At 24.9% G+C, this 27,806-nt stretch overlaps 2 protein-coding genes across 4 annotated transcripts; both read left to right on the top strand.

Annotated features, from left to right (window-relative positions):
- The first annotated feature begins 118 nt into the window (after positions 1–118).
- On the top strand, positions 119–5,744 carry LOC113548119 (protein RER1). 3 transcript variants are annotated; one of them, XM_026948804.1, is made up of 7 exons: positions 119–453; positions 2,052–2,157; positions 4,008–4,112; positions 4,611–4,710; positions 4,797–5,014; positions 5,315–5,389; positions 5,523–5,744. In XM_026948804.1, exons 2-7 carry the CDS (start codon positions 2,086–2,088, stop codon positions 5,574–5,576), a joined length of 624 nt encoding a protein of 207 aa, XP_026804605.1. In that variant the 5' UTR covers positions 119–453; positions 2,052–2,085; the 3' UTR covers positions 5,577–5,744. The 3 variants fall into 3 exon arrangements, with proteins under 3 accessions (XP_026804605.1, XP_026804607.1, XP_026804606.1); XM_026948806.1 differs by having other exon boundaries at positions 5,315–5,425; positions 5,523–5,664; XM_026948805.1 differs by having other exon boundaries at positions 120–453; positions 5,315–5,417; positions 5,523–5,665.
- Positions 5,745–9,799: 4,055 nt separating this feature from the next.
- On the top strand, positions 9,800–27,416 carry LOC113548807 (protein scarlet-like). Its single transcript, XM_026949879.1, has 16 exons — positions 9,800–9,962; positions 10,033–10,153; positions 11,938–11,986; positions 12,058–12,107; positions 12,194–12,330; positions 12,389–12,517; positions 12,601–12,694; positions 16,136–16,331; positions 16,878–17,034; positions 17,147–17,178; positions 19,151–19,256; positions 25,108–25,335; positions 25,520–25,655; positions 26,596–26,701; positions 26,973–27,073; positions 27,165–27,416. The coding sequence occupies exons 1-16, from the start codon at positions 9,873–9,875 to the stop codon at positions 27,344–27,346; spliced, it is 1,914 nt and encodes a 637-aa protein (XP_026805680.1). The 5' UTR covers positions 9,800–9,872; the 3' UTR covers positions 27,347–27,416.
- Positions 27,417–27,806: the final 390 nt, after the last annotated feature.

Genomic DNA, 27,806 nt, shown 5'->3' with positions numbered 1-27,806 from the left:
TTATTTCATGGAGTAAATTGTGCGCCAGCTGTCACTCGTTCAGTGGTTGTGTGCACTCACAACAGTCCACGCAACCGGAATATTATCACGTTATCAGTGACGATTGACGAACAGCCCTATACGAATTTTACTTTCTTCATTCTTGCCGACTGGCGACTGCCACCGCTCGTAGCAATCTCATAAATTGGTTCTTAATTAGTAATTACAATACCGTTTTAATTATAAATATATATACATGATATAACGTTGTCCTGAGTAATTATATATTTAATTGTGAACACTGGGACATTGGTTAACCGCTCCTTGTCAGGCATGTGGAATTAATTATTGGAGGCATTTGTTGATTTGTGTATTCCAATTATCAGCACCGGGATGATGGTTTACCAAACGAAAACTGGAGTTCTATGTTCGCATTAAATAAACGCGAGGTTATAACCATTAAACAATAAATATGTGAGTATGATTTATGTATGATTATGACTTATTGAATTGACGTTGATTTTTATAAATACAGTATATACACTGTAGATTACTGAAATATAAGGTATGTACACGTCCGTCCAAGTGAGCTCTTAATAGCTGGCTTTTGTAATTGGAGTAGAAATCTCAAGAAAACTTCCCTGTGAAAGAACTCTGGGAAAAAATCTTCAACCCTAAGGAAAAAATTCCTCAAAATATAATATTTTAATAAATAATACAAAATATTAAAATTATTATAAGGAAACTGTATAATAATTAAATGTAGGGATTTATATGCTAACTATTCAAGAAGGTAATAAATTTAATTTTTATTTTTTAATGTTATCTTTAAATGTAGGTATCTAGTAAAGCTTTTAAAAATAGCTTCTAATAATTAAAGTTACAGTTAATTATACCTACAGTTAATAAAAAATAACAAAACTCAATTTCATTTATTTTTTAAAGAATTATACATATAATATCAAACAAAATGTTACTGTTACTGGTTGAAAATGATAATATAAGAATAAAAGTAAATACCATTGTATTCAATATTTAATTTAAACATTAAATACAGCTTGGGTTTTTAATTTAATGATTCTTTAATACTTGATATTTAATTTTTAATAATTGTTAAACTTATACAATATTTAAATATGATTTATTTATTAAATTATAAATATTTCAATGGCCCAATTTCAAAAAAACAAAAAAACTGAAGTTGCTTATGCTCTTCATTTTCTGGGCATAGTGTTGAATTGCTGCAGAATGTGATATTATGAAAAAATATTTGAAGGTGTTAATTTTAAAATTGGGGGTGCTAATACACCCTAAGTGCCCCCCCTAATTGCGCCTATGAGTATTTGCTTAATACTTATATCTTTATGGCTAAATTTAAATAATGTAAAAATTAAAAAATAAATTGTATTTAATCATTCACGTGAAAAATACTATGTAGTATGGTATTCTATATTCTTTTCCTTAGGACCAAAAATATTTTTTTGAAAATTTTTCCACAACTTATATTTATTTCATTCAAGTTCATTATTTGTGTCTATTTATCAGAGGAAATTGTCCTGTTAGGTCAAACATTTTCTACTAAAATGATTGTTTATTCATTGTTAAACAATTACCTAATGAGGTAATCATAGATGATAAATTAATAGATAGGACATCAGTTATGCAATTCAATTATATTAATATGTGGTATGTTAGCACAACAAGGTAGTGGTTAACATAGTAAGTAATAACCATAGTGGTTTGATTATTCGCTTCAATTGGCCACAATTTTGATCTCTGAGCATTAACTGTATTAAGTATAGAAAAATCCTATCCATTCCTTTTTTATCAATGTAATTAATATACCACTGATTTTGAACTAGATTTATTACAGTCAACTTATGGAATTGTATTATTATATTTACAAGTAGCTATTAAAAAATAATTTTATTAGTAATTTTTTTAAATTTTTTTTATAAAAATTGTAAATGAAATAATTTTTTTATTTTAATTTAAAATATCTATTTCTAACTGCATACTTATTTATAATATATATTTTTAAAGTACTTAATTTTTATTTATTTTTGTTACAGAAATTATAAATTTGAAGTAAACTTCTAGTCTAAAATGCAAGACTTTACAAGTGATTCTAATACCCAGCAAAGCACAGTTTCATTGGCTTTTCTTCGTTTATCTCAGGTAATTAATATTGTATTATATAATAATTTATGTTTATCATGTAGTAGGTATGGATTACACAATACGGTTTTATTAGAGATTTAAATCTCATAAACTTGATTATTTAAGATTAATATATATTCTGTAACGCAAACTTGAATAAATATATATATATATATCTTAACATTTCTTTATAAACAAAAAATAGATATTATCAAGTATTGAAATGATTACATTATTAGACAGAAAACATTCTATTTAGTATATTAGTATTTTGTATGTTAACAACTTATTCATAATCTATTTACATGTTCTTGTATAATTTTTTTTTTTTTTTAATTTAAACGAGTAGATAGATAATTAAACTAAATCTTATTATACTAATTAGACTTAATATTATTATTTAAAATATTTTGAATTTATTGTTTTTTAAATAATCAAGAATAACCTTGCATTTTATACATATAATACATATTGTTTGTTAAAATTAAAATTTTTTTTTGTATGTAATAGCTAATAATACATGTTCAAAATCATTTATGTTAGGTGAAATATGTATTCAACATTTTTTTTTTCTTCTCATTAGGTATGTTAACATTTATCATTGAATTTATTATCTATTATAACTGTAAGACTATTTCATACAATAGTTTTATATTTATATAATTTATAAAAAAAAATAATTTGCAAGATTTCTTTGCTTTATGAAAAATTAAAAGTTTATTTACATTTATAATTGATAAGAAACCTTTAATTTTAAAAATCACTAATGTTTAAATTCAAAAATATTTTATTAATAATTCTAATCAAAATTTGATTTCTATGTTAAGTAATTTAGAATAAATTTAATTTAGCACCCAATCTAATTTTTTTTCAAAACAGATACTTCAACGTTTCAAAAATGATAATGCAAAAAAAATCATTATTTTTTTAAGGTATAACACTTTAAAATTTTTGCAATCTACGAATATTATATGATTTAAATATATAGCTTTAATTTGTATTTTATGTGGGTGATTCTAGTCTAGTGGTAATAGTCATATTCAGTGTTCGTTTGTACTATTTAAAAACAAAATCTCTCAATTTTGTATACAAAACCACCTTAGGTAAATCACAGGTTAAAAACAAATGCATTTTGGGTGCAACTAGAGACTAGTCTTGGTAATTTGCTTGCTTCTGTGTAGTGCACTGAAGAGCAGAGCCAAAAAATATAAAAAAAAAAATTTAATTTAAAAAAAAAATTATAAAAAAATGTATATGATTTGAATTTATTGATTTTGACTATGATATTTTGTAATAATAATGTAGCCTTCACTATAGTTTAATATAGCTGTACTGTCGTAGTTATTTAAAATAACATAAACAAGTTTATTTATTGACAGATCTTTCATAATATGCACATTTCAAATGTGTTATATTTTTAGAAATAATGATTTTTAACTAATAATTTTTTTATTTTGTAAAAATGACAGGATTGAATTAAAAATGTACATGGATCATGACAGTGTTCTTACCTAAGAGTAAAAATATGTACCTAACATTATAATTAAAATTGTTATAACTTTGAAATTAAGTTTGTCCGGCTAATTCTTATTGCATTATTATTCTCAGAATCAAATAGTACATTTGTTTCAAAAAAAAAAAAAAAATTAATTAAAAGATTATGTAGATTCTAAACTAGAGTTTTGCACCTTAACAAAATTTACAACATTGTAGAAGTTAATATTCAACAATTTAATGGAATAATTTTTTTTTTTTTTAGTTAACAATTATTTTGATCATGTTTACTTTACTTACAACAATTAATTTTGTATAAATTTCAGTACATAATATTAATAAATATTTTTATCTAACTGATATTGTTTTTACAGAAACTTCAAAAATTTCTTGATGACATCACACCATTTCGAACAGCCAGATGGATAGGAGCACTTGTATTTATTCTTTTATTTATGATAAGAATAATAATGCTACAGGTAATATTGCAATTTTAATTAATTTTGTATACATAAACACCAAAATATTTGTATTGATTATATTTACTGAGGTTAAAAATTGTTTTTCATAAAAATATATGCTGTTGGAAGGTTAAATACTAAAATATACTCTTATTATATTAGATAGGATATATATATATTGTATTATATTATATAAGATAGGTTGTAAAAATATTTATTATTATTATTATTATATTTGCTTATTTTGGGGATTAAAAATTTAATATTTCATTGTACGACACAAAATTACAATTTAATAATTTCAATATATTCCTTATAACAATATTACCTTTCATAATATAAACACAAACTATTATATTTTATTAACAGTAGGATTTTTATTTTTTTTTTAATTTAGGCCCCAAATTAAGTTTTGCACATCAGCCCCATAATGTGTAATTGCGACACTAATTATACCTATATTATTTTTTATTATTATTTAACAATTTATTGAAATGTTCTTAATTATATTTTTAGGGATGGTACATAATAACGTACGCATTAGGTATATACCATTTAAATTTATTCATTGCATTCCTTACACCAAAAATAGATCCAGCTATGGATGAGTTTGAAGGTAATTTTTTATTGTTGGATTTAATTTATTATTTAAAATGCAATATTAATATATTAAAACAACTAAAATATTGTATGTTAATTTAGATGATTCTGGTCCATCGTTGCCAACACGAGCAAATGAAGAATTCAGGCCATTTATTCGCCGATTACCTGAATTTAAATTTTGGTACTCGGTAATAAAATCTACATTATTGTCAATATTTTTGACATTTTTCCAATTCTTTGACGTTCCTGTATTTTGGCCTATTCTTGTCTTATACTTTATTGTTCTATTTTGTATAACAATGAAACGCCAAATAATGGTAAGAAATAATTAGAGTACAATATTATTTTAAAATTACATATTATACTCTGTCTTACATGAGAATTAAATAAACCAGTGGTCCTAACACATTAATTTAGACACAATTTACAAGTACATTTGGTATCATCTATAACAACTATTAAAGGATCCCACCGTTAGAATCTAAAGTTGTTATATTCAAAATTATATTTAATATTTATAATTAATTAATAATCAACACATGCGAGTGTGACGTCCTCTTAACTGTATATAAAAATATTCATATATAACTCAAGTTATTTTATTTTCTATGTTTCAGCATATGATCAGATACAGATATTTACCATTCACTCACAGTAAGCCCAAATATCAAGGTCATGATGAGAGTGGAAAGGTGATTAGAGCTAAATGATTATTAAATGGTGAGGAGGTGGGACTAGGAATATTTTTTCATATTTTATTATAATTAAATTAGATAATATATACACATACACGTATGTAACATAATCAAGATATTTTTTTTTTAGCTATCTCTAATTCCAGAAAAATTGGTACCAGTTGTCACTCAAAATGTAACATGATCAGATATTTTATGTCTGTCTAATTAATTTTGTTTTTATTGTACACAGATATTATATTATAATAATTAACTTAAAGGTAAAACTAAAATGTTAATATTATATTCAGTTACTTGAACCCAAATAATAGATAATTGGGCTATTAATTTTTTTTTGTTATAATATTTAGTAGAAATAATTATTAGATGATCATAATTGAAATATTTGAATTTTCTTATTATTATTATTATTTTTTTTTTACATCTAATATGTAACTGTGCAAAAGTTCAAATATAAATATTGTTGGACATAAATCAAAAATTTTTTTTTAGTGTGCACTTACATAATGGGGTAATACAATATTAATTTTATAAACAAACTTCAGTTTTTGTAATATAAATATTTTCATTTGGAAACATTTAAATACAACATATATAATTTGTATTCTTTTTATATATTTGTGTTATATTCTAATTTGAGTATAACAACTTAATTTAATATTTTAATAATAGCTAATATCATTGCCAATAATCTTTTATTCCCTTTACTACTAAGGTCACAGGAGATGAATTGTGACAAAATCTATAAAGGTCATTATATAAATTTTGATCTATGACATGTAAATTATAAATCTCAACATTTGTATGTTGATGAATAGATTTTATTTGAAATATATAAATATAGATAATGTCGGAGAATTATTATTTCCTTCAATACAAATACTAATACACATAATTTATCTTACTTAATCTGTAGACAATATATTGTTATCTTAGTTACAAGTTATAAGTTATTAAGAGTAAATATTATACTTGTTTAAGAACTTGTCATAGTTAGTGCAATATTGTTTGAATAGGTTAACAATGAACAATCTGTGTAATTTCTTAGAGAAAGAAAACAATTTTTTATTTTTTTGAAAAGATAAAAAATTCCAACATACATTTTATTCTAGACATTATTTTATTATATTTATTCACTAATTTTAGCATAAGTTTCTTGATATTAGCGGTAAATTAATCATATTGGTTTGAATATAATAAGTTTTTAATTAATATTTATTTAAATGTAAATAATTAATGTAAAGTGCTCAAAGAACTATTTCAATTATAACTTTCTTCGTTTTTTATTATATGTAAATTTATGTGTTGTGTATGGTTTTTAAGTGTACCAATTTTAAAACAAAAACATTTTTTATAACTGTTGCATCATTTTAAATTTATAGTAAAAACTTGCTATTAAAAATATGTAAAAATAAAATAAAATTAGTCAAATAAAAAAATTGATGAATATGCAAAACTTTCTTTCGTGTTATAATTGCTTTAGTTTAAAAAGTTTGTAGTTATAAATTATTAAAATAGTAAATATTAACCTATTTAAATTTAAAAATATTTTTTAAACATTTTCTGATTCTTGTTCATTTGTTCAAAACATTAGTTCAAATACAGTTCTATGTATTAAAATGTTATCCCATTTACTATTGTGATAATTACTTGTAAAATATTTATACATAGGTTCCTATTACCTATAAGTTTAATATGTAATTATTGGGAATTTGTAACAAAAAATTTTATTTCAATTAACACTTTCAGTTTTAATTTAGTGGTGGTCCATAGTAAAACTTATTTATATATTAGCTTCTATTAAAATCTTTAATGTACCAACACTTATATGATATATTTTTAGAATCGTTTAAATTCTCTCAAATACAAAAGTATACAAATACATAATCAAAATATATAACTATAAATCAGTATAACTTGTACATGATGATTGAATTTGGGTGTGAAATTTGTTTTTGTTAAAGACGGTCCAATAAAAAATGTTCTCTATCTTATGCAATATCAAATATATAAATTTAAAAATTTGTGATAATTTCGGTCCATATTTCATTAATTGTTGGTTTTATTACTACAGTTATTACATTATTAAAATTATTAATGTCTATAATAAAAACGACAAAAAATATTATCTGCAATTGTAAACATTTTTAGGGAAGTTGTGGCATTTATTTTTTTAGGTTTTTTTTATTTATATCTTTTAATAATTTTTGTTAAAATAGAAATATTAATAAAATACTACTGAAAACAAAAATCATGTTATTAGGTAGGTCTGATAATAAATTGTTGTATTAGGTAATAATACCCTGTTTTTATTAACTCAACTGTTGAAATATATATATATTGGTTAAATCAGCAATTTTACATTCAGAAATTCTTATTTAATAAGTTTAACCCACATTAATATTTTCTTTAGTTTTTAGAAGTCTTTTTCGATAGGTTCCTAACTATATTAATTTTGAAGCGTTTTATAATATTTATGCTTAGACAAGTGCATAAAATACAACAATTAAAAATTCTTATTACTCACTACAAAAATAAAATATCCATGGAAAAAAACATTTCCAACAACCCACTGGTAAATAATGATGTGTTGTTACCGTTCAGTTTTACAACAGGTATATTATTGTACCCCAATAAACATTTAAGACTAACGAAGCAAAAATATGAGAACATTGAGAACTACTAAATGTTAAATTAATATGATACGATTTGTACGCAACGCACTAGTTAAACTTAAACGAATACATCATCTCAAGCAAATAACTTATAAGTTATAGGTAATAATATAATGAAATTTAAGTCATTTAACATTTTAATTTATTATATAAATAATATGGCTTAAAATTTACTTTAAAGAAACATAATTAAATTCTATAGTAACTGGGTACTATAGGTCGGTGGTACCTACCTATATGAAATAAAAATGTTCATATTATACTTAATATACCTGTAGAATTTTTAAATTTTAAAATTATAGGTAAATAATAAATATTTAGTAAGTTTATAGGTTACCTGCCTAAAATTGTATTATCTAAGGATTATATATTTTTATAATAAACTATCGTAAACCAATGATATGTTTCAAAATAATAAAATATAACCATTATATTAACAACCAAGTTTGTGGTTTTCTTTTACAAATCGAAAGATAAATGTGTAGACATCTGCACAAGTTAAATCCTGTAGTCTTTTGGTGTAAGTGTAATACATTTATCTAATTAGGTATTTTGCCTAATATATCTATCATGTATGTATTGCATTTAAATGTACATATATATCCTACTTAATGCGTTGATAACACATTTTTTGTACTAAGTTTTGGAAACTTTAAAACAAAATTATTCACTTTGTATCCCCATCTCCTAGGAAATAAATAGAATAAAACGTCTGGGGAGGGGGAATTGTGCTTCCTAAGTTATTCTACTCCAATTTCCAACTATAATTTACATTTATAAGTATACAGTATTCAATCTTAACATTCACAAGTAATGGTGAGTTAAGTACCTAGTTATGTATGTTTATTTTTTAGCAGTAAAAATGTTTCAATTTTTAATCTTGAGGGTGGTTTTTGGTAACTAATAAAATGTAGTTGGTTCTTTGTGAGTCATTACGTTCTCGTAGTTCTTTTCAAATAATCAGGGAAAACTGAAATTTTTACAAAATAACAAACATATATTTATAAATAATAATTATACTAAACTTATATAAGAACCTACCTAATTATACTTACCTACCTTAATATTTCTTTTAAAACACTTACTTTTAACAATTTACAAATTTTTTAAATGTTCAATTTTTATAGTTTAGACTTTACAATTGTATACAAGATAGCGGTAACTCATTGGACGTATAGTTTATACCTAAGCCAAAAAAATCTAAAAATATACTAGCACAATTTTTTTTCATAAACATTTAAATAAAACTTGGTTGTTTGAATACAATGTTTTTGGAAAAAATTATTGAAATCTACCACCGTATTAATAAAAGTGTAAAATAAATAACTTTTGATATCAACAAAAATAGGTACATCATAAAATTTACTTCACAATATAATTAGGATATTAAACTCTTCGCTCTGATTTGTTTTTACATGCAATGATTTATTGTTCAATTCAAATTTAACAAATACAAATATACATTACAGTGACTTACACATCAATGAGAAGATACATTCAACATATATTGTACAGCAAATTATAATTATCTACTAGCTTACTTTCTACTCTTAATCTACTCGTTTTTTTAAATTTTTATTTTGTTGAGCAACATAATATACCTATATTGTTATATAATTCAGAAATGCAATTGATACTTTTTAATTGTGTTTGGCTTCACACACTGAACACCTACATGATGGCTTGTATGAACTCTATAGTTTCAGTGAAATAGACAGAGCTCAAACACAATTCAACCGGTAGAGCCGTACTTAGTAGTGAAAGAGTATTTACTATTTATTTGTTTTAAGTAATATTAATAAACAATGGATTTGGCGTCTACGTATACTGTATTTTTCAACACAAACATGCCCGATGATCACGACACTACCCTTCATTTATGCACAAAGAATGGGGTAATTTTGAAATGTTATATGTTATTTTTATGACGCGCAATCATTAGACTTACAGATATTGGTATTTTAGAGCGAAAACAATGAAAACTGTTTACCGATCTATTGGGAAAATTTGAGTGTACACGCAATGATTAAAAAAGACCGATGGTTGCGTTCAAGTATCACAACTAGAAAATTGTTGCTGAATAAAGGTAAGAATCAGTTTACAATTTTACATACCTGCGTTAAAGTTTAAATATTACAATATTTGTATAGTATAGGTACCTAATACTTCTATTGGGTAGGTACTAGTTACCATATAATAATATATATTGCAAATATAAGAAAACTTCTTATTTAATAGTTCCTTTTATTTAAATTCATTCGCATTGGCGTTATTTGTGGGAACCACTCTTGAATTTACCACAGTCTATAAAGTAGTAGTAATAGCACTTTCTTAGTTTTATTTCAAGTCTAAAGTTGCCTTTTGAGCATTTTCAAATTTGAAAAATATTTGTTTATAATTCTCAGCTCCTAAGAAATGTTCCATTTCCAGTTCCTTTCAATAAATACATAAAAAAATGTTTTTTTTTTTTATAATTCAAATTTATTCAAATATTACCATTGTTATTTAAGACGATTAAAATATATTAACCTTATCATTATCTACTACAGTCTACATTTCGATATATATTATCTACACATTTAGAAAACATTCTATTTTAGAAATTCATTTAAATTATTTAGGTATTGAGTAAATCATAAATTACCTATATGATGTAATAGTCTTAAAAATATTAAACAACAACTATAACACTACTAGTACCTATTAATTTATTATGCATGTTATTGCACCATGTCATCATACCTGTATAATCCCAGTTCTTCAGTCGTCACTGTAAATTGTTGGTTTATAAACTTTTTATACACATTTTAACCCATTTTACTTAAATAGATAAATAAACATCATTGAAATCTAATACATTAAAACTCAACGAAAAAATTTAATATTTTTATAATTCACGCTATACAAAAAGATTTAATAATGTATTCTTAAATGCTGAGTTATTACATTTTAATTTTATTATCTTAGGTAAATAATATATAAATATTTTAATTTACAGAATAAATTACAAAGATATTCAATAATAAGCTTTAAAAAATACTAGGTGGTAAAATCAATTAAAAAAAAAATTTCATTTTTTTTAATTTCAGAAACTAAATGTTATTTGATGTTATGGTATTACGTAAAGATACCACAAGTATTGAATTTCATTTATTAGTTAATAAGTAGATATTAGGTAGCTAGGTTGCAGGAGGCACATCCACTATTTTTGTTACTAAGTACAATAATATTAACGATTAACGTTAAAATATATTAGATACATTTTCTTTACCTAAATATTAATTAGGTAATTATTAAATATAAGCAGTAAGTATGATTAACAAGGCATGGTCGTTTTAATGCAATGTAATATTTAAAAAGGGTAATTTAATTTTTTTAAATATACCAACTATTTTTTTTATTGATACCTATAACTATAACTATTACTATTTATTTTTAGATTGTAGATTATTATTATAACTGTGATTAATAGTTAAATATATACTTATTCAATACTTGAGAATATTTTATTGGTTATAAATTTATTACTTTTAAGTAATTAGATTATTTTAACTAAATTATTTCGGTATTATATACTTGCACAATATAATAAATATTATTGATGTGAAATGTTTATGCATATTTGTATCAATGAGTTCGGCTTCTAATAGTACCTACTACCTATGTATCTATTCACAAGGAATATAAATGTATAAACCTATACATAAAGTACCTATCTAAGTCTTCTGAATATCCAACATTACAGTCTATAGTTAACATCACTTTATAATATACAATATATACCTATTTAATGCTATAATATATTATAACTTATTATTATGAATTCGTGTTTTAATGTTTATAATAAACAAATTCTATTTATTTTCCAAGTCGAAGGATATATACCACCGTGTTCGCTTGTAGCTATCATGGGACCAAGGTTTGTATGAACTAATATTAGTTTAATACTTAATTAAAATTAAAATTAAACTATAATCAACAACATTTTAGCGGTGCCGGTAAAAGTACTTTGATGGCTGCTCTAGCTAATAAACTTCCAGGTAATTTTTTTTATTATTAAGCAACAAAATACATTAAGTCATATTGTGTATTTTTTTTATTATAATTAAGTTAAATATTTTTAAAGCTCAAATGGATTTTGAAGGAAGTGCGAAAATAGGAAGTCTTTCTGTTAGAAATTTTGAAAATCACAATTTTGGATATATGTATCAACAAGACTTATTCTGTGGAGTTTTAACCGTTAAAGAGCATCTTTATTTTATGGTAAGTTATCGAATGATTTTTTTTATGTTATTTTTAATTTAAGAACACGTTGTTCTAGGCTAAATTGAAACTAGACAGAAGAACAACTGACAAAAATTTGAAAGCTCGTGTATCGGCAGTTATTGAAGAATTAGGTCTTGGCCAATGTGCGAATTCTAGAATTGGGACGGGTGGAGAAAATGGAAAGGTACTAAAATGGAAAGTTTATAACAGGAATACAGGATGACATAAGTTTGTTTATTATACCTATTGTTATATTTTATATTGTAGATAATGTTATCGGGCGGTGAAAGAAAAATCGTGTCATTTGCAACTGAGCTTCTTACTGACCCATCATTTTTATTCTGTGATGAACCCACAACAGGTAAGCAATTAACAAATTCAGTTAATGGTTTTTAAATTTTTCATGGATACATTAAAATTAATAGTAAAGATAAGAGTAGATTATCATTATCTAAATAAATAAAACAATTATATTACTGTAGAATATTAATTTATTAATAGAAACAGTACATAATCATAAAATAAATAAACCTATTCGATTTTTTTTGGTTCTTGCCCTGTAAATATGTTGTCTTAGTCCACCATTTGAAAATTAGCTTCTCAAATATTAGTCAATAACAGTTTTTTTCCTTTTATATAGGACGGGAGTCCCATACCCCCGATCGTGTCATGTTATTAAAAACTCTATAGTATAAATATTAATTATAATAGAAATACACTATTATCATTAAGTCTACGCCAATCTGCTACTGGTATAATATGTTATATTTATATCATATATAAATTGTTTACAATAAGTTTTTATTATTTGAAATAAACCTGAATCTTGAATGTTATCTAAATATTTTAAATTAACTGTGTACTAATAAAATGTTGATTACGGGTTCCTTAAATTGTGAAATCGATTTCTAATGATGCATTACTGTTGCTTACGAAATTAAGATAAACATGTGTAAGGCGCGGCGTAAATTATGAAAACCGGTATAATGAGTGTGCACTTTATGCGATGGTTATATACTTACAAACTTTTGACGTCAAAGAAATATGGTTTAAATTTGATAAAAAGGATGTAACGATGTTCAGTACCAATCTATTTTATAGGAGATAGTAAATTATGACAAAATAAAATATAAATTTTACAAATATTGCTATAAAACTGATAGCAGGGTACATAGTATCTACTAAGTGCGACAACTACAACGATATTATGTAAAAATAAATAAATGCATCGATCAAATAAAAATGTATTATGTAATTATAAAATATAAAAAAATAATGGAATATATATATATATATATATTTAAATTAAATTAAAAAATACACCAATTATTTTAAATACATATATGTTAACTTTAACGCTGTGTAGCCTGTAGAACAGCTATACATTTATATAGATATGGATTTTGACAACCACAGGAACTATTTGAAAAACCAAACATAGAAGCGAAAAAATGACACAATACACTGAGTTGGCTTGGACATGTATTAAAGGCTGAATCAATAGCAAATTATGTGATGAACTGGATAACTCAGGGAAAGATACCGGTTGGAAGACCCAAATAAATATACAAAAGCAAAAAGAACTAAATTAACTTTGGGATAGATAATATCAATGAAGCAGTTTTGAACAAATGGAAAGAAGTTTATTTTGTAGCCATGGGTCTCAATGGCCTTTAAAGCTTAAAGAAGAAGAAAATCTTAGAGTTAAATTTGGAATGGAGAGATTTATATTTATTATTTGCTAAAATTTCTGATTAAAATGCCCACAGAGGAGGGGATATTTCTTGCATGTGAGTTTCTGTTACATAATCGCAAAATTGGATTATCTTAAAATTAGATGGTATTTAAGCCAAATTAAATAAAATCAAAAGCAAAAGAATACTCAACTTTCTCGGGTTGTAAGAAATAAAAAACAAAAATATAATTAAAAAATTTTTTATCGTTATTGTCTCCGTAAATATAATGATTAGCGAGTCTACATTTTGCAATTTCTTAAACCATGCTTGGTAGAGATGAAAATTACAACCACAATAAATAGTACTGTAAATAGGGCGTCCCTCGAGTATTTACCCATTGCAATATCTCCTGAAATAATGGAGATATCATAATTCTGGTTTTTTAATAAGATTCACAGGGACGACAAGAACTACAAATATTTCATGTTTTAATTTATTTTTATGTTTTGGTAAAAAAGTTAAAATATGTATTTTTTTATTTAATTATTTTAAAAAAAATTGAAGATAACCATTTTGTAGAATTTTTTTTTCTGAAAATATTGACGTTTTAGCATTTTAATTTTATCAATTTCCTGATTTTTAATATTTTTTCTAGTTTCGAAAAAACTGCGAATTATTTAATACGATAATGCCATAGTGGTATCATTGTATCAAACATGTGGCCCGCGTGCTCGTACGGCTGGCGAACGGGTTTCAGTGTGGCTCGCAATAAATGTCATATTTTATTTCTTTAACATTGTTAAATTTTTTTCAATAAAGTTAATAATTATTGTACAAAATATCAATATGTATCATTTGTAAAACAAATGTATTTTGTTTACTTTGAATTTAGTAAAAAAATGTGTTTTGTCCGCTAACGTATAAATACGTAATAGTTAATATTTTATGGCTTGTTGGTAATTTGAGTATGGCATAGTCCACAATTTAAATACCTAATTTAATGTTTTGATATTATTATCTTGTCCCATTTTTTGGCAAGACATTTATATAATAATAATTTTGCAGTTTATTCGAAACTAGAAAAAATATTAAAAATCAGGAAAATGATGAAATTAAAATGTTAAGACATTAATATTTTCAGAAAAAAAACTCTACAAAATGGCTATCTTCAATTTTTTTTTAAATAATTAAATAAAAAAATACATTTTTTAACTTTTTCACCAAAACATAAAAATAAATTAAAACATGAAATATTTGTAATTCTTGTTCTTGGGAATCTGATTAAAAAACCAGAATTATGATATCTCCATTATTTCAGGAGATATCGCAATGGGTAAATCCTCGCGGGACACGCTGTATACTTCGATAACTGTTTCGTATACTACAATTTCAATATTTATTATAAATATATTCGAGTTAAGTACTACACTTATGATCATACTCGTACATACCTATTAAATAACAATTTATAAGTTAAGGTATGTAGGGTAAACTTATTTGGTGTTGCGACCACGTTTTCTCAACTTAACTAACTATAGTTATGAATTATTACAAATGCGGAATAGTATAGATTTAATTCTATGATTTTCATTTTTTTACAAAAACCATGTTTATTTCATAAGAAAAAAAAGTAGTGTACATATTTTTTAATTGTTTGAAGAAACGTGATTTATTGTGTTAGTTGGAAAAAAAATATCTAGTCATAATTTTACACATATAATTTTCATAAACTATACATAGGTACCTGTCAGCATTTTCTTTATGCATATATACCTATCTATAAGTTGCACATATTATATTTGTAGTATGAATATAGTGTATACTGTATAGGTTTGTAAAATTCAAATAAAATATCGATAAAATATTTATATGTTTGATAAATCCAAAAATATCATAAAAAAATAGTATGGTCAGTTTGGCATAAAAATTTCAGTTCAAAAAACAGAAAAAGATAATTATTAGATACATATTATGTATAATTTATGCATAAATAGTTGTTGATACATATTGAGAAATTATTTTAAATCTTTTTGAAAAATAACAACAAACATAATATTATAATGTTTATTTTATTTGTTTTCCATTTCTCAGTGATATAATATGATTATATGAATAATTTTTTTTAGGGTTGGATTCATACAGTGCTCAAAAAGTTATTAAAATTATGCAACGATTAGTGTCTGACGGAGGAAAAACAGTTGTCTGTATAATTCACCAGCCTAGTACAGAGCTTTTAAATGTATTCAATCAGTTGATATTAGTAGCTGATGGAAGAATTGCCTATTCGGGACCGCCAAATAAGGCTATTTCGTTTTTTGAGAGGTAAAGTTATTTGTGAATCTCAATTATAATTATTCCCAATAATAGGATGTTAGAATATCGACCATAGGATGTTTATGAATTCAAATTTTTTGTGATGTAGATAACACTGTTTTTGTATATAGCACTTGGGTAATCAATGTTTGAACTTTAAAATTTAAACCATTGTTCCAAATAAATTCCAACATCAGTCTAACATCAATTCCAGTTTTATAGTGTAATAATATTAACAATTGAGAATCTATAATACGGTATATTGCACTGTCCTATTTTTTTGAAACATCGCATTTCAATTCCATCAACATTGTTTATCCGACTTCTTCGTGGTATTTCTCTAGTCCTCTTTCTCTACAAAGTCCAAGTTATTATTTTTTTATTAGGTGATCGTCCGCGTTTTTATAAATTTTATAAAAAATAAAATTATTTTTTAATTCAATATTTATTGCAACACTTTTGCTGTATAAATAAATTTTAATGAATTCACTATAAAATGTAAATTATATTTTCAAGATCATTGAATAAATGTTAATTATTTTTTATACTATACAGTGTTGGTTATCGCTGTCCCGATAATTATAACTCAGCGGATTTTATTATGAAAATATTATCAGATAGTAACAAATCTGTAAATTCAATTTGTGATGAATTTGCAGCTAGTAAACACGCAGAAATAGTAAAAAATGCTATTTCGAACGAAATATACTATGTAAGTATTATTACTGTTGTTATTGAGTATTAACTATAAAGGATGTACATTGTTTTTAAATTTATGCTTGGTTAAGCAATATTTTAAGCCGTACACAATTTTTAAATTTCAGGATACCTCAAGTTTATCTGTACTTCGAAATCAGTGAGTTGTATATTTGCTATTACTAAGTAATTTTATGTATTAAGATAATTAATTACAAGTAATTTCAAATGCTAATTATATTAAGAAGTTATGCGTTTAACTTTTAATTATCAGATACATCTACATTATTTAGTTATAAAAGTAATAATAAATATTTTAATGTAATTTAAAATTGAATTTTTAGGCTGAAAGATTTTGATAATTTTTATTTTTCCTTTTCTAAGATTTTTACGGTTAGTCAAGTTTTATATCAACAGTTATCTTTATTTTTGATCCATTTTATTTTAAAAGTTTTTACAATATTTTAATTTGATTAATTACATTTTGTAGAAACTATAAAATATTGATAATATGATATTTTAAGTCATGCTGATGTGATCATTTTTATATATTCAGTAGCACCGTAATAGATAAATATATGCAGGACGAATAATACTCTGAATTCACCCATTAACAGTTTTTATAGGGCCCTAGTGGCCTAGCCTAAATCTTACTTTTATAGGAATATATAACTACCCAAACTCAATATAAAGGGTAATTGTCCTACATGAATATAGGTTACGGTGCATTTGGGACATAATATGACTGCAATTAAGTGTAATCTTTTACCATACGCGAATCATTTGAACCTAACAATACCAAGCTACTTAGCAAGATTTTCATAATATCAATATCATATGACGTAGTGACTGAATTAGATGTCGTATAATGAAAGAAATAAGAATATGTCGCAGTAGATGTGAACATTGAAATAAAATTTGAAGTAATTTTGTGATAATAAGAAAAAACAAAAGAAAAACGTGCGTATTGTTTCAGACAACAAGATAAAAAATATGCATATATTTTTTTGCAGTAAAAAGTAAAATGTATAATTCAAACGAGATATATTTAAAATGTTTAAATTTTTAATATGTAAAACAATATCGTGTACGCGAAGAAGAAACCTCTAATAATAATGTTTACTTCATACATGTATTATAATAAGTAGGTTAGGTATCTACCATGTTATAGTGTACGAAATCAGATTACCATATGGTTAAGGGCCTAAATAAACATAAGCATATTACAGCCTCATAGTTAGCAAGTCGCGTCAACGACAATAACAACAATACTGATACCTCCTATATACAGCTATTATTGTTGTCTTTATGACTAAATACAGAGACACGTTTCTGACAACGATTATATTATTTTCGTGTTGCCTATGTTGTAATAGTTGTGTTAATGGGTATTATGCTTATACCGCGTGATCCATTTTTACACAAGACACTCATTATTTTTAAAGCTATAAATTTTTTTTGAAAATAAATAAACAAAACTACATTTTAATATTATTTACTTTTTTTAATTTTTATTATTATTATATTTTAATTTTCTTAATTAAAACATGCATTTTTAATTCCTTATTCCAAAGCAGATTATTTGTTGAAGTACTTCTATTTATAAAAATCGAAGTTTAACTGAGTAGTGTAATAATTATAACTTTAAATACTTACTTATAACTAACATAGGCGCAATTTGCCTAAATTAGGCAATTTGCCTAAAAATTAATAGCTACTAATTGTAATAGTATAAAAAAAAAACATTTGAAGGCGCTACTTTTAAAATTAGGGGTGCTAATACCTCCTAAGCTTCCCCCTATTTGTGTCTATGATAACTAATAAATTACTTATTCGAAATTGAATTTTTATAAATTGAAATACTTTGAGTAATATTTTGCTTTAGAATAAGAAATTAAAAATGTACGTCATGATTTGAAGAGTAAAAAATAGTAAGAAATATTTTTTTCTTCAAAAATGTTGTTTTACAATTATTTAAAATTGTGTAAAAGAAATATTTTTTAAAAACATTCGTGTTGTGTTTTCTAAAATAACAAGTGTATTATGTTAAATGGATCCACCCGTATAGTATAAAATGTTATATTATACTTATATGAGTATTTAATACTTTTCCTTATTGTAATAATTTATAGCTTATCGCCGTTTTGGCCGGTGAAACTGTACCATCTGACGGGAAGATATCTTCTGGAGAAAGTTCGTAACCCCACCATTGACATTCACAGGTTTTTGCAAAAAGTCGTGAGTATCTGATACGTAATTCTAATATATTATATTATGTTCAGTTGTAACTTGTAGGCAAGTGTATCGCGAGCACCTAACTACTTAACAATATATTTTGAAAATATAATATATTTTTTATTTGAATGACGATTATTGCAATAAACAGTTGAACACGATTTTCTAAGTGTCAAGAATATCATCTATGTTAAATGACATTAATTTCTTTTTTTTTTTTTAAAAATGCCTCTTATTTTGAATCTATATTGATTACGGAGAAATGAATAGAAGTATCTAAATTCTAAATACTATTTAAAGTGTCTACTATATAGATATACATAGATTAATATACAAGTCATATAGGACTGAAATGGTATTAAAAGTTTAGAAAACTGTTTACCTTGATATTTTAAAATTTTTTTATCGATAGATTAATAGATTAATAGATTTATTACGCATTTATCGAAACTACAAGCTTTCCACATTTTTTTTATAAAATTTTTAACGAGAAGTGCTAGTAAAATTATGAAATATTAGATTTAAATTAATTCATTTTGAATAGATTTAATATTTATTTATAATTATTTTTAATTGAACAATAAAATATCAATAACAAAATCGTAAAAACTAGGTACCGCAATTCGTCATAGACGTTAGTGTTTGATATTTAAATTATCTAATTATAGGAATAAAAACATAACATTTGATTAAAGATATTTAATTTTAATATTAAACAAACTTCATAAAAATAAATGAAAATAAGCATATTTTATAATGTATATCTTAATAATCTAACTTAGGTTATTTTTCAACACGTCAGTCTTTACTAATTAATCTTCTGTGAATATTTGTTTGTTTTTTCTTTTAAAAATAATGTATTTTAATACCTATTGAATTATTTATGCAACGCAGTGCTAGCTTTAAGAGTGATGGGCAGGGAGCTATGCCCCTAAAATTCCAAAAAAAAAGAGAACAGGTAGATATCTACAAAATATCTAATAACTATAAAAATATAATTGGATTGAATATAATATATGCTTATATTATTAGAGTATATAATATAATATTATATAAGTTTACTCGACATCGTTATAAGGTATCTTATATTTTCATATAGTACGCCAGTACGTAGTACGTACGTGGTATTCCAATAAGGACTCTCAGGTTCTCTATTTATAATTCTAATTTGGTTGATTTCATATTGTTAATATGTTTAATGACTGTCGTGTTCAGAGTAATATTGTTTCAATACTTGTAGCTGTGCATCATTTTACCAAGGTAATTTTATAAGAGATAAAAAGCGACCACTAAAATATTTTATTTTGTATTATAATGATACATTATTATTTTAACAATCAACATAGGTATTAACTTTTTTAATTAATTATTATATTATAAATGTTTTCATGATAACAAACCAAACCTTCACACAATTTAAAATTGATCTATTCATGACCCACCTTGAAAATTTCAAATTTCGACGATAATACATTTAAATGATTAAATACTAATAAAATAATAAAATATGAAAGAAAAAGCTATAACAAAATTACAACATTTTTTTCCAACTTCTAATGAATTAGGCTTATCTTTTTAGTTTGATATATGCTATAAACTCGAAAGCTTATAATTTGTTATATGTACATATATTTTTACATTTTACAATTGTTACAACCAGAGCATATTTTAAGAATATTTACTAGTTAGTACTATTAGCCATAAGGAAAAAAAAATAATAATTATGTGCCCCAGGATTTGGGGCATGATCGCATGGGGTACAAGGCACATTCATTAACCACAAGGTGGCACGCATGCCACTTACTTTACATGTTAAAATATGCTCTGGTTACTATGAAGTAATTAATAAATAGTATGACTAATGGTTAATGTGGTTATCTGTAGCACTGATTTTGAAGCATATGAATATATTTTGATAAGACAGGTATATAATACTTATCATAAAATATCAAAAAAAAAAAAAAACAATTGTTTGATGTTTTTGGCCTTTCATTATCAAACCCTTGAGTCACTACTGATGCTCCGTAGTTATAATAGTTCAATCCAAAATCTCGAAAATTATTTAGAAAGTGTGTTGATATAGTAATATTCAGTATACTTATCTTTATTTTCGTCTTGTCGGCATATAATAGTAAAGTATACTACATTATTGAGCTTAAGAATGTTTACGCGACCACATAAGACATGTACATACCAGGTATATTATACCTATAATATCTATTCACATTAAACATAAATGGTACATACGTGCGCCTGTGCGTGAAGTATATATAATATAATTATTTAGGGCAATACATTGTAGTCATACACTAGACATATCGGGTGATCTATTTAACATAAGACACTCATATTTCAAAAAGAATAACCGATTTTAAAAATATTTATTATTACGCCATTAAAAAACAATATATTTCTAAAAAAATAAATATTTTTACAATTTTTTCGTTGTTATCGTTTTTAATTTTTACTTTCTTATTGACAATGTATATGTTTCTTATTCTAAAGCATAATATTTTTTTGAGTACTTCAATGCATATAAATTAAATTTTGGACGAGTATAGCTTATGAGATATGATATTTTAATTTAAAAATTGTATGATATACGGGGTGGGTGGGTGGATCATATATACATACTATAGATGGACTGCGCATTTAGCCCTTATCATGTCAGTAATAATAAACTTACATAGAAGGTAAATAATCATGGAAAAATGTTTATCTCTACATCTCTACATCATTCTATTAAGGTATATTTACATTTTACAAATCTTATCTTTTTTTTTAAATCCCAATAATATATGTTTTTTTCATGATATTTTACCTACTCCGATCATATTATTATGGCTGAATTTATTGGTGGTGAGCGAGTAGGATCGCGTAGTCCATCTATATTACGTCTATGGTGGATCAGGAGTACGTTGCAAAATATTTATTCACTCTTCTGATCATCTAAAATTAAAATACTTATAATCAATACATTTTTTTTTGCTTCAGAATTTGAAATTAAAAATATATGTAGTCATTCAAAGGGTAATATTTAATAAAAGAAATATTTCAAAAATATTCGTGTTTTTTGATATAATTAGTGTCTTTGCTAAGTGGATCACTCCTTATAGACTAAGAGGAATAAGATACAAAAAAATAATAAACCATCATATCCCGGGTCTACGTGCGTACTTTTACACTGTATAATACGCTATTTTCGGCGCTGTCCAGCATCACAGAGCGCATGCGACGATTATCACATCAGTGATCCCGATGACATGCCGCCACTTATGTATCGCGGTGGCGGGGGCGTCTTCATAAAATAAGAACATATTTTTTATGAACATCAATAGTTAGTAGTTACACCATATTTTATACTTCATTATATTTTAATATACTGTACAAATCGTTTATTATTAAGTATAACAGTTGTATTAAGATTTTTGATTTAATGACCTAAAATTAAAGGTCCCAGCAAAACTCCTATTTTGTGTTATATTATTATGTTAATTTGTATCGGCTCTTATGATATTCTTATAATGATCATACGGATATAAAAATATCTATTTTTAGTGAATTTAGACAAATCGCATATATATGTTAAATTGTTAACCACGCAATATTTGTCCCATATTATCGACGGTTTATGGCAATAAAATATTTCAAGATAAGGATAAGGACATATTAATATTTTTTATAAAGTTACAAATAAAAATAATAAATTGTTTTTTTTTAATTTCGGACCTATTTTCATGGCCCCTTAAACATTATTATAAACGATTTCTACTATATTATTATTTTATTATGTATAAAACGAACGTGTCTGTTTTATTATTATGTATAATCTCCCACGTGTGCCTAGCACGCGCGCGTTCGTCTAGGCGCTCGCGTTATAGTTCACGTGTTGGAGACGTACTCGTTTGTTTATCATTTCTGTTTTTTTCTTTCGTAAGACGTGGCTGCGTGACGGCGTGCCTTCTGACAGACGATATAATGTGCCGCCTTGGTCGTTACCGTACACACACACACACACACACACACACACACACACATAAACACACGTAATATTATAAATAGGTATTTTATATATAACACAATATATATTACCAATATATTATAAGTACGTAAAGCGTGGGAAACACGCGTCGTATAATTTTCCTCGATTTCACTAAATCTTTCTCTCTATATATTATATATGTTTCGTTATTGCACCGACGTTTAAAAAAAGGCAATCATTTTCGCATTTTACAAATAATTGTATATGCGTATATCTGATTATATAATATATACAGTAATAATTAATAACAATCGTTTCGGTACAAAAAATTGTGGATTGTGGAATATAATCATATAAGTACAACCCTAGCTTCGTCATGTATATACGCATGTGTCATTACAGCAACGCCTTGGCATTTGTTTATTTGTTTATTAAAACAATAATTAGTTTAAAAAAATGTACCTATACATTATATGAATTAGTTATTTTTGAACACTTAAAAGTTACACCAAAGTTTATTTCGTTAAACGTAGATCTTTATTTTTTATTCATTGAAAGAAAAATATTATAATTTAAATAATAAATTCTATTTTATATCTATTCTTCATAGGTATATAATTATACCTAATTAAAATAATTTTAAATAGGTTTTTATTTAACTAAAATGAAACTATATTTTAACGATTATTGTTATTTTAGATTATGAACGGATCGATGAATTTATCAATTTTATAAATTGTATTGATTATCAACTTCGATAAAGATTTTTTTTTTTAGAAAATTGGATAAAGATTATACTTTTGAGACGTTAAAATTGAAAATTTTTAGTACTTTTTAAATAATTGGGATAAACAAAGTAATAATAATAATAATAATAAAAAAAATACGAAGATTTTGTTAAAATAATTTTAATGTTATCATTAAAACAATTATTTGATAACCTTGTTTAACAACAATTTAAATAGTTTTCATTATATAAAATGGTATATTAATGAATTAAAGTTTTACACATCTATTATCAATATAAAATATATAATATTTAAATATTAAATATTATTTAATATATCATAAATGACGAGATACATTCGATTCCTATTGCATACCTATTTTACTTCCTTTTTATATATTTTTTTATCTCATGTGGCTCATCATGAATGAAGTTTCTTACCGTGAATATTGTTATTTTATTTCTATTTATAATTATAATATTATTTCAGGTAATTGTAAATAATATATATATTTTATAGGTAGGTAATTTAGAAAATACAATTTTTTGTCTGGTCTTTATTGAATTTAAAATATTCAAACCATAAAGTGATATATAAATTATAAGCTTTGTACATTTTAACTGGTCATTCAGCCAGTGGCGACATGAATAGCTATTTTTTGAAACAGCTGACTTATGCAAAAATAGGAATGGGTATCTCAATGACTCCAATTTCCAGGACCTAGACGGCTAAACTAGTCAATAATTTATATTCTCATAGTCACATCTAACGACATACCTATAGCTAAGTAAATATTAGATACCCCACATTATATTATTGAGAAATTGTTTAAAATGTGAGAAGAAATTGGTGGGTGGGTACTTATTTAAGTACCCACAATTGAAGTAATTGCTTCATTGGAAAAAAAATTTCACACGACCATTACATTTAGCCATTGGTTTTACTACTTAGGTACATTTTTTTTCAAATAACATAGAACTTAGTAATCTTATTTTTACTAATACTATAAAATAACTCACTATTGAATGGGTACCATGTAACAAACACAACCAACATAATTATAAAAAATTAATAATTCTTATAATGACATGTAGAGCTAGAAACGTAAAATGATTTTGATATTTGACAATTTTGTTCTTTACAGGCAATAGCGGTCATGGTCGGTTTGTGTTACTTAGGTACAGTGCAACAGACCCAAGTCGGCATACAGTCGGTCCAGGGTGTATTTTTTATGCTGATCACAGAGAACTTCTTTACGCCTATGTATTCGGTGATGAATCAACTGCCCACACAACTTCCCCTATTCAGGAGAGAATACACTTCAGGCCTTTACGATGCCCCAACCTTCTACATTGCTAACATACTGTCCTTCGTAAGTATCTTGTCCACCAACCGTTTTATTATAGGTACGTTGATCGAACAGATAACGTGCAGTGACGACAATATTACAACGTATAATTTATACATACTAATTATTATATTATGTATTATTATTATGGCTAGTTCATTTTTCTTTGCATTTTTTTTTTGTCCTGTCCAATGGCCCCCACGTGCAGATCCCCACGTTGATCATTGAGCCCACGGTGTACACGACAATCGTTTACTGTATGGCCGGTATGCAAACTGATCTGTATGGATATTTTCTCACGGTAATCATCACGATTCTGGTAATGGCCGTATCCACTTCTTGTGGTCCGTATTCACGTATAGTATATATATAACATATATTGATAACTTTACTCTCTATGTATGCCATAATGTCATAAATATAAAATGATGTACCATATGCACAAATGCACTCACATACTCGCACATGTATATTTATGTATGTTGAAGGCATATAGTCAAATCAGGAATTTTACTATCCATCTAGACATTTAGTTAAATGCTTATTTTAAGTCAGGCAAATAATAAAAATGAAATATTTTGTATAATTATTTAAAAAATTTAACTATATTTTCTTATAAATTATTTAATGCTATTCTATATAAAAACAAATTATGTATTATTTAAATATAAGTTTAAACAAATTTGGAGAAAACTGTCGATGTTTTTGTTTAAAAAAAAATGTTAAATATTTTATTAAATGCCATCAAACATATATTTTTTACATTACATGTAAAAACAGGTAATAATGAAAAATTAACAAAAAATTGCATGTAATTACAATATAACTTTTTTATTCATTTTTTATACTCGTAATATCATACCTAATTAGTAATTACCTATATTTATTTATAATTTAAATTTTAAAACAATAGTACCTAAGCACATTAAATTAAAAATATTTCATATAGATACTTACATATTTTACATTTTAATAAATAATATATAGTTTTATTTTTTGTATAAAATAGCAATAAATAATCAATAATTAAATATAATTAAATTTTTAAAATAAAAAAAGTTTAGTTTTTATTATTTGTCGGTCTTGAAATAATAACTAAATTGCAATTTAATTAAATGCCTAGGTAGGTAGTAAAATTTCATAAAAATTAAATTCTTTGATTATTTGTTAAGCATTTAGTAAAATACATGTTTTTTGACTAACATATAATTATATTAGTAGAGTCACTTGACTACATTGGATTTAATCACCATATTTATTCATTTTATATATATATATATATAGGTTACATGTTCAACAACATTTTTGGGTCCTTGTCACTGGCGTTAACATTTGTCCAGCCGTTTGACAATGTTATAATGATGTTATCCGGAATATTTGTGAACCTCAGGTCTATATAATAAGATTTTAAAGATAATTTAATTTAACATTTTTAAATACTTTCTGATATCTATGTTTTGAATTAGTTACATTATAAAAAAACAGCAATAGATTTTTAATCAAGCTGGTATTACAATATTAACTTAATTATTTTTAAGATATAATATAGACATAATTTAGCGTTGTGTAATATAGTCTTATTAATTACAAGATGAAAGACATATTTTATTAACATTTTTAAAATGCATGTTCTATGATTTTATAAAAATAATAATTTCTAGGAGTGTACCATGGTTTCTACATTGGGTAGTTAAGATATCTTGGTTTGAACTTGGATTTGAAGCGCTTACTATCCTTCATTGGCAAAATGTGACTTACATTGGTAAATAATAATGCGTCTAAAATATGATTATTTTACATTGTTGATGGTTATACGCGCATAATTTTTAATATATTATACATAATGATTTTAGCATGTAGCGAAGATCCAGATGTACCGTGTTTGATGGACGGCAGTGAAGTTTTGGATAAATATGAATTTAAAGTAACTAATTTGATACCACATATTTATTCCATGATTTGGTTATACATTGGTTTTCACGTCATATCATTTGTGTGCTTCGTGACTAGGGCTCACCTGAACAAACTGTTCTAGAACAAAAATATTCAGAGCTATTGGTATTTTTTTAATCATATTATTTTTATATTTATGAATAAAACACATAAAAAAAGAAAAAACTTAAGTTATATTAATTAAAACGTATTATTCATATATTATAATATTATGTAGATTTTATATAGCTATATAAGTATTATTTTGCAAAGCCAATACGAAATAGAATTTTGTAAAATGAAGAAGCTGTGGTGTAAACCTTTTTTTTATATCATTCTAAAGCTAAATATGTGTGTAAAAAGGGAAGGGGTCATCGCTTGCAAAGGGTCAGTTTGGCCTTTTGTTCGCGTTTGTGTTTTGACTGTTGCGACATTTTTATAGGTGGGAACCGTAGTCTGATCGTTTTCTCACATACCGTCACACTGTAGAGTGAGTCCCTCACCCTTTTTAGCCATGATATTACATGTTTTGCGTATACACGGGTGCAGCTGCTCCGTCGATT

Source organism: Rhopalosiphum maidis, chromosome 1, assembly GCF_003676215.2.
Source record: "Rhopalosiphum maidis isolate BTI-1 chromosome 1, ASM367621v3, whole genome shotgun sequence".
NCBI classification, from domain to species: Eukaryota; Metazoa; Arthropoda; class Insecta; order Hemiptera; family Aphididae; genus Rhopalosiphum; species Rhopalosiphum maidis.
The sequence above is the reverse complement of the archived record's forward strand: the minus strand, read 5'-3'. Positions and strand labels throughout refer to the sequence as shown.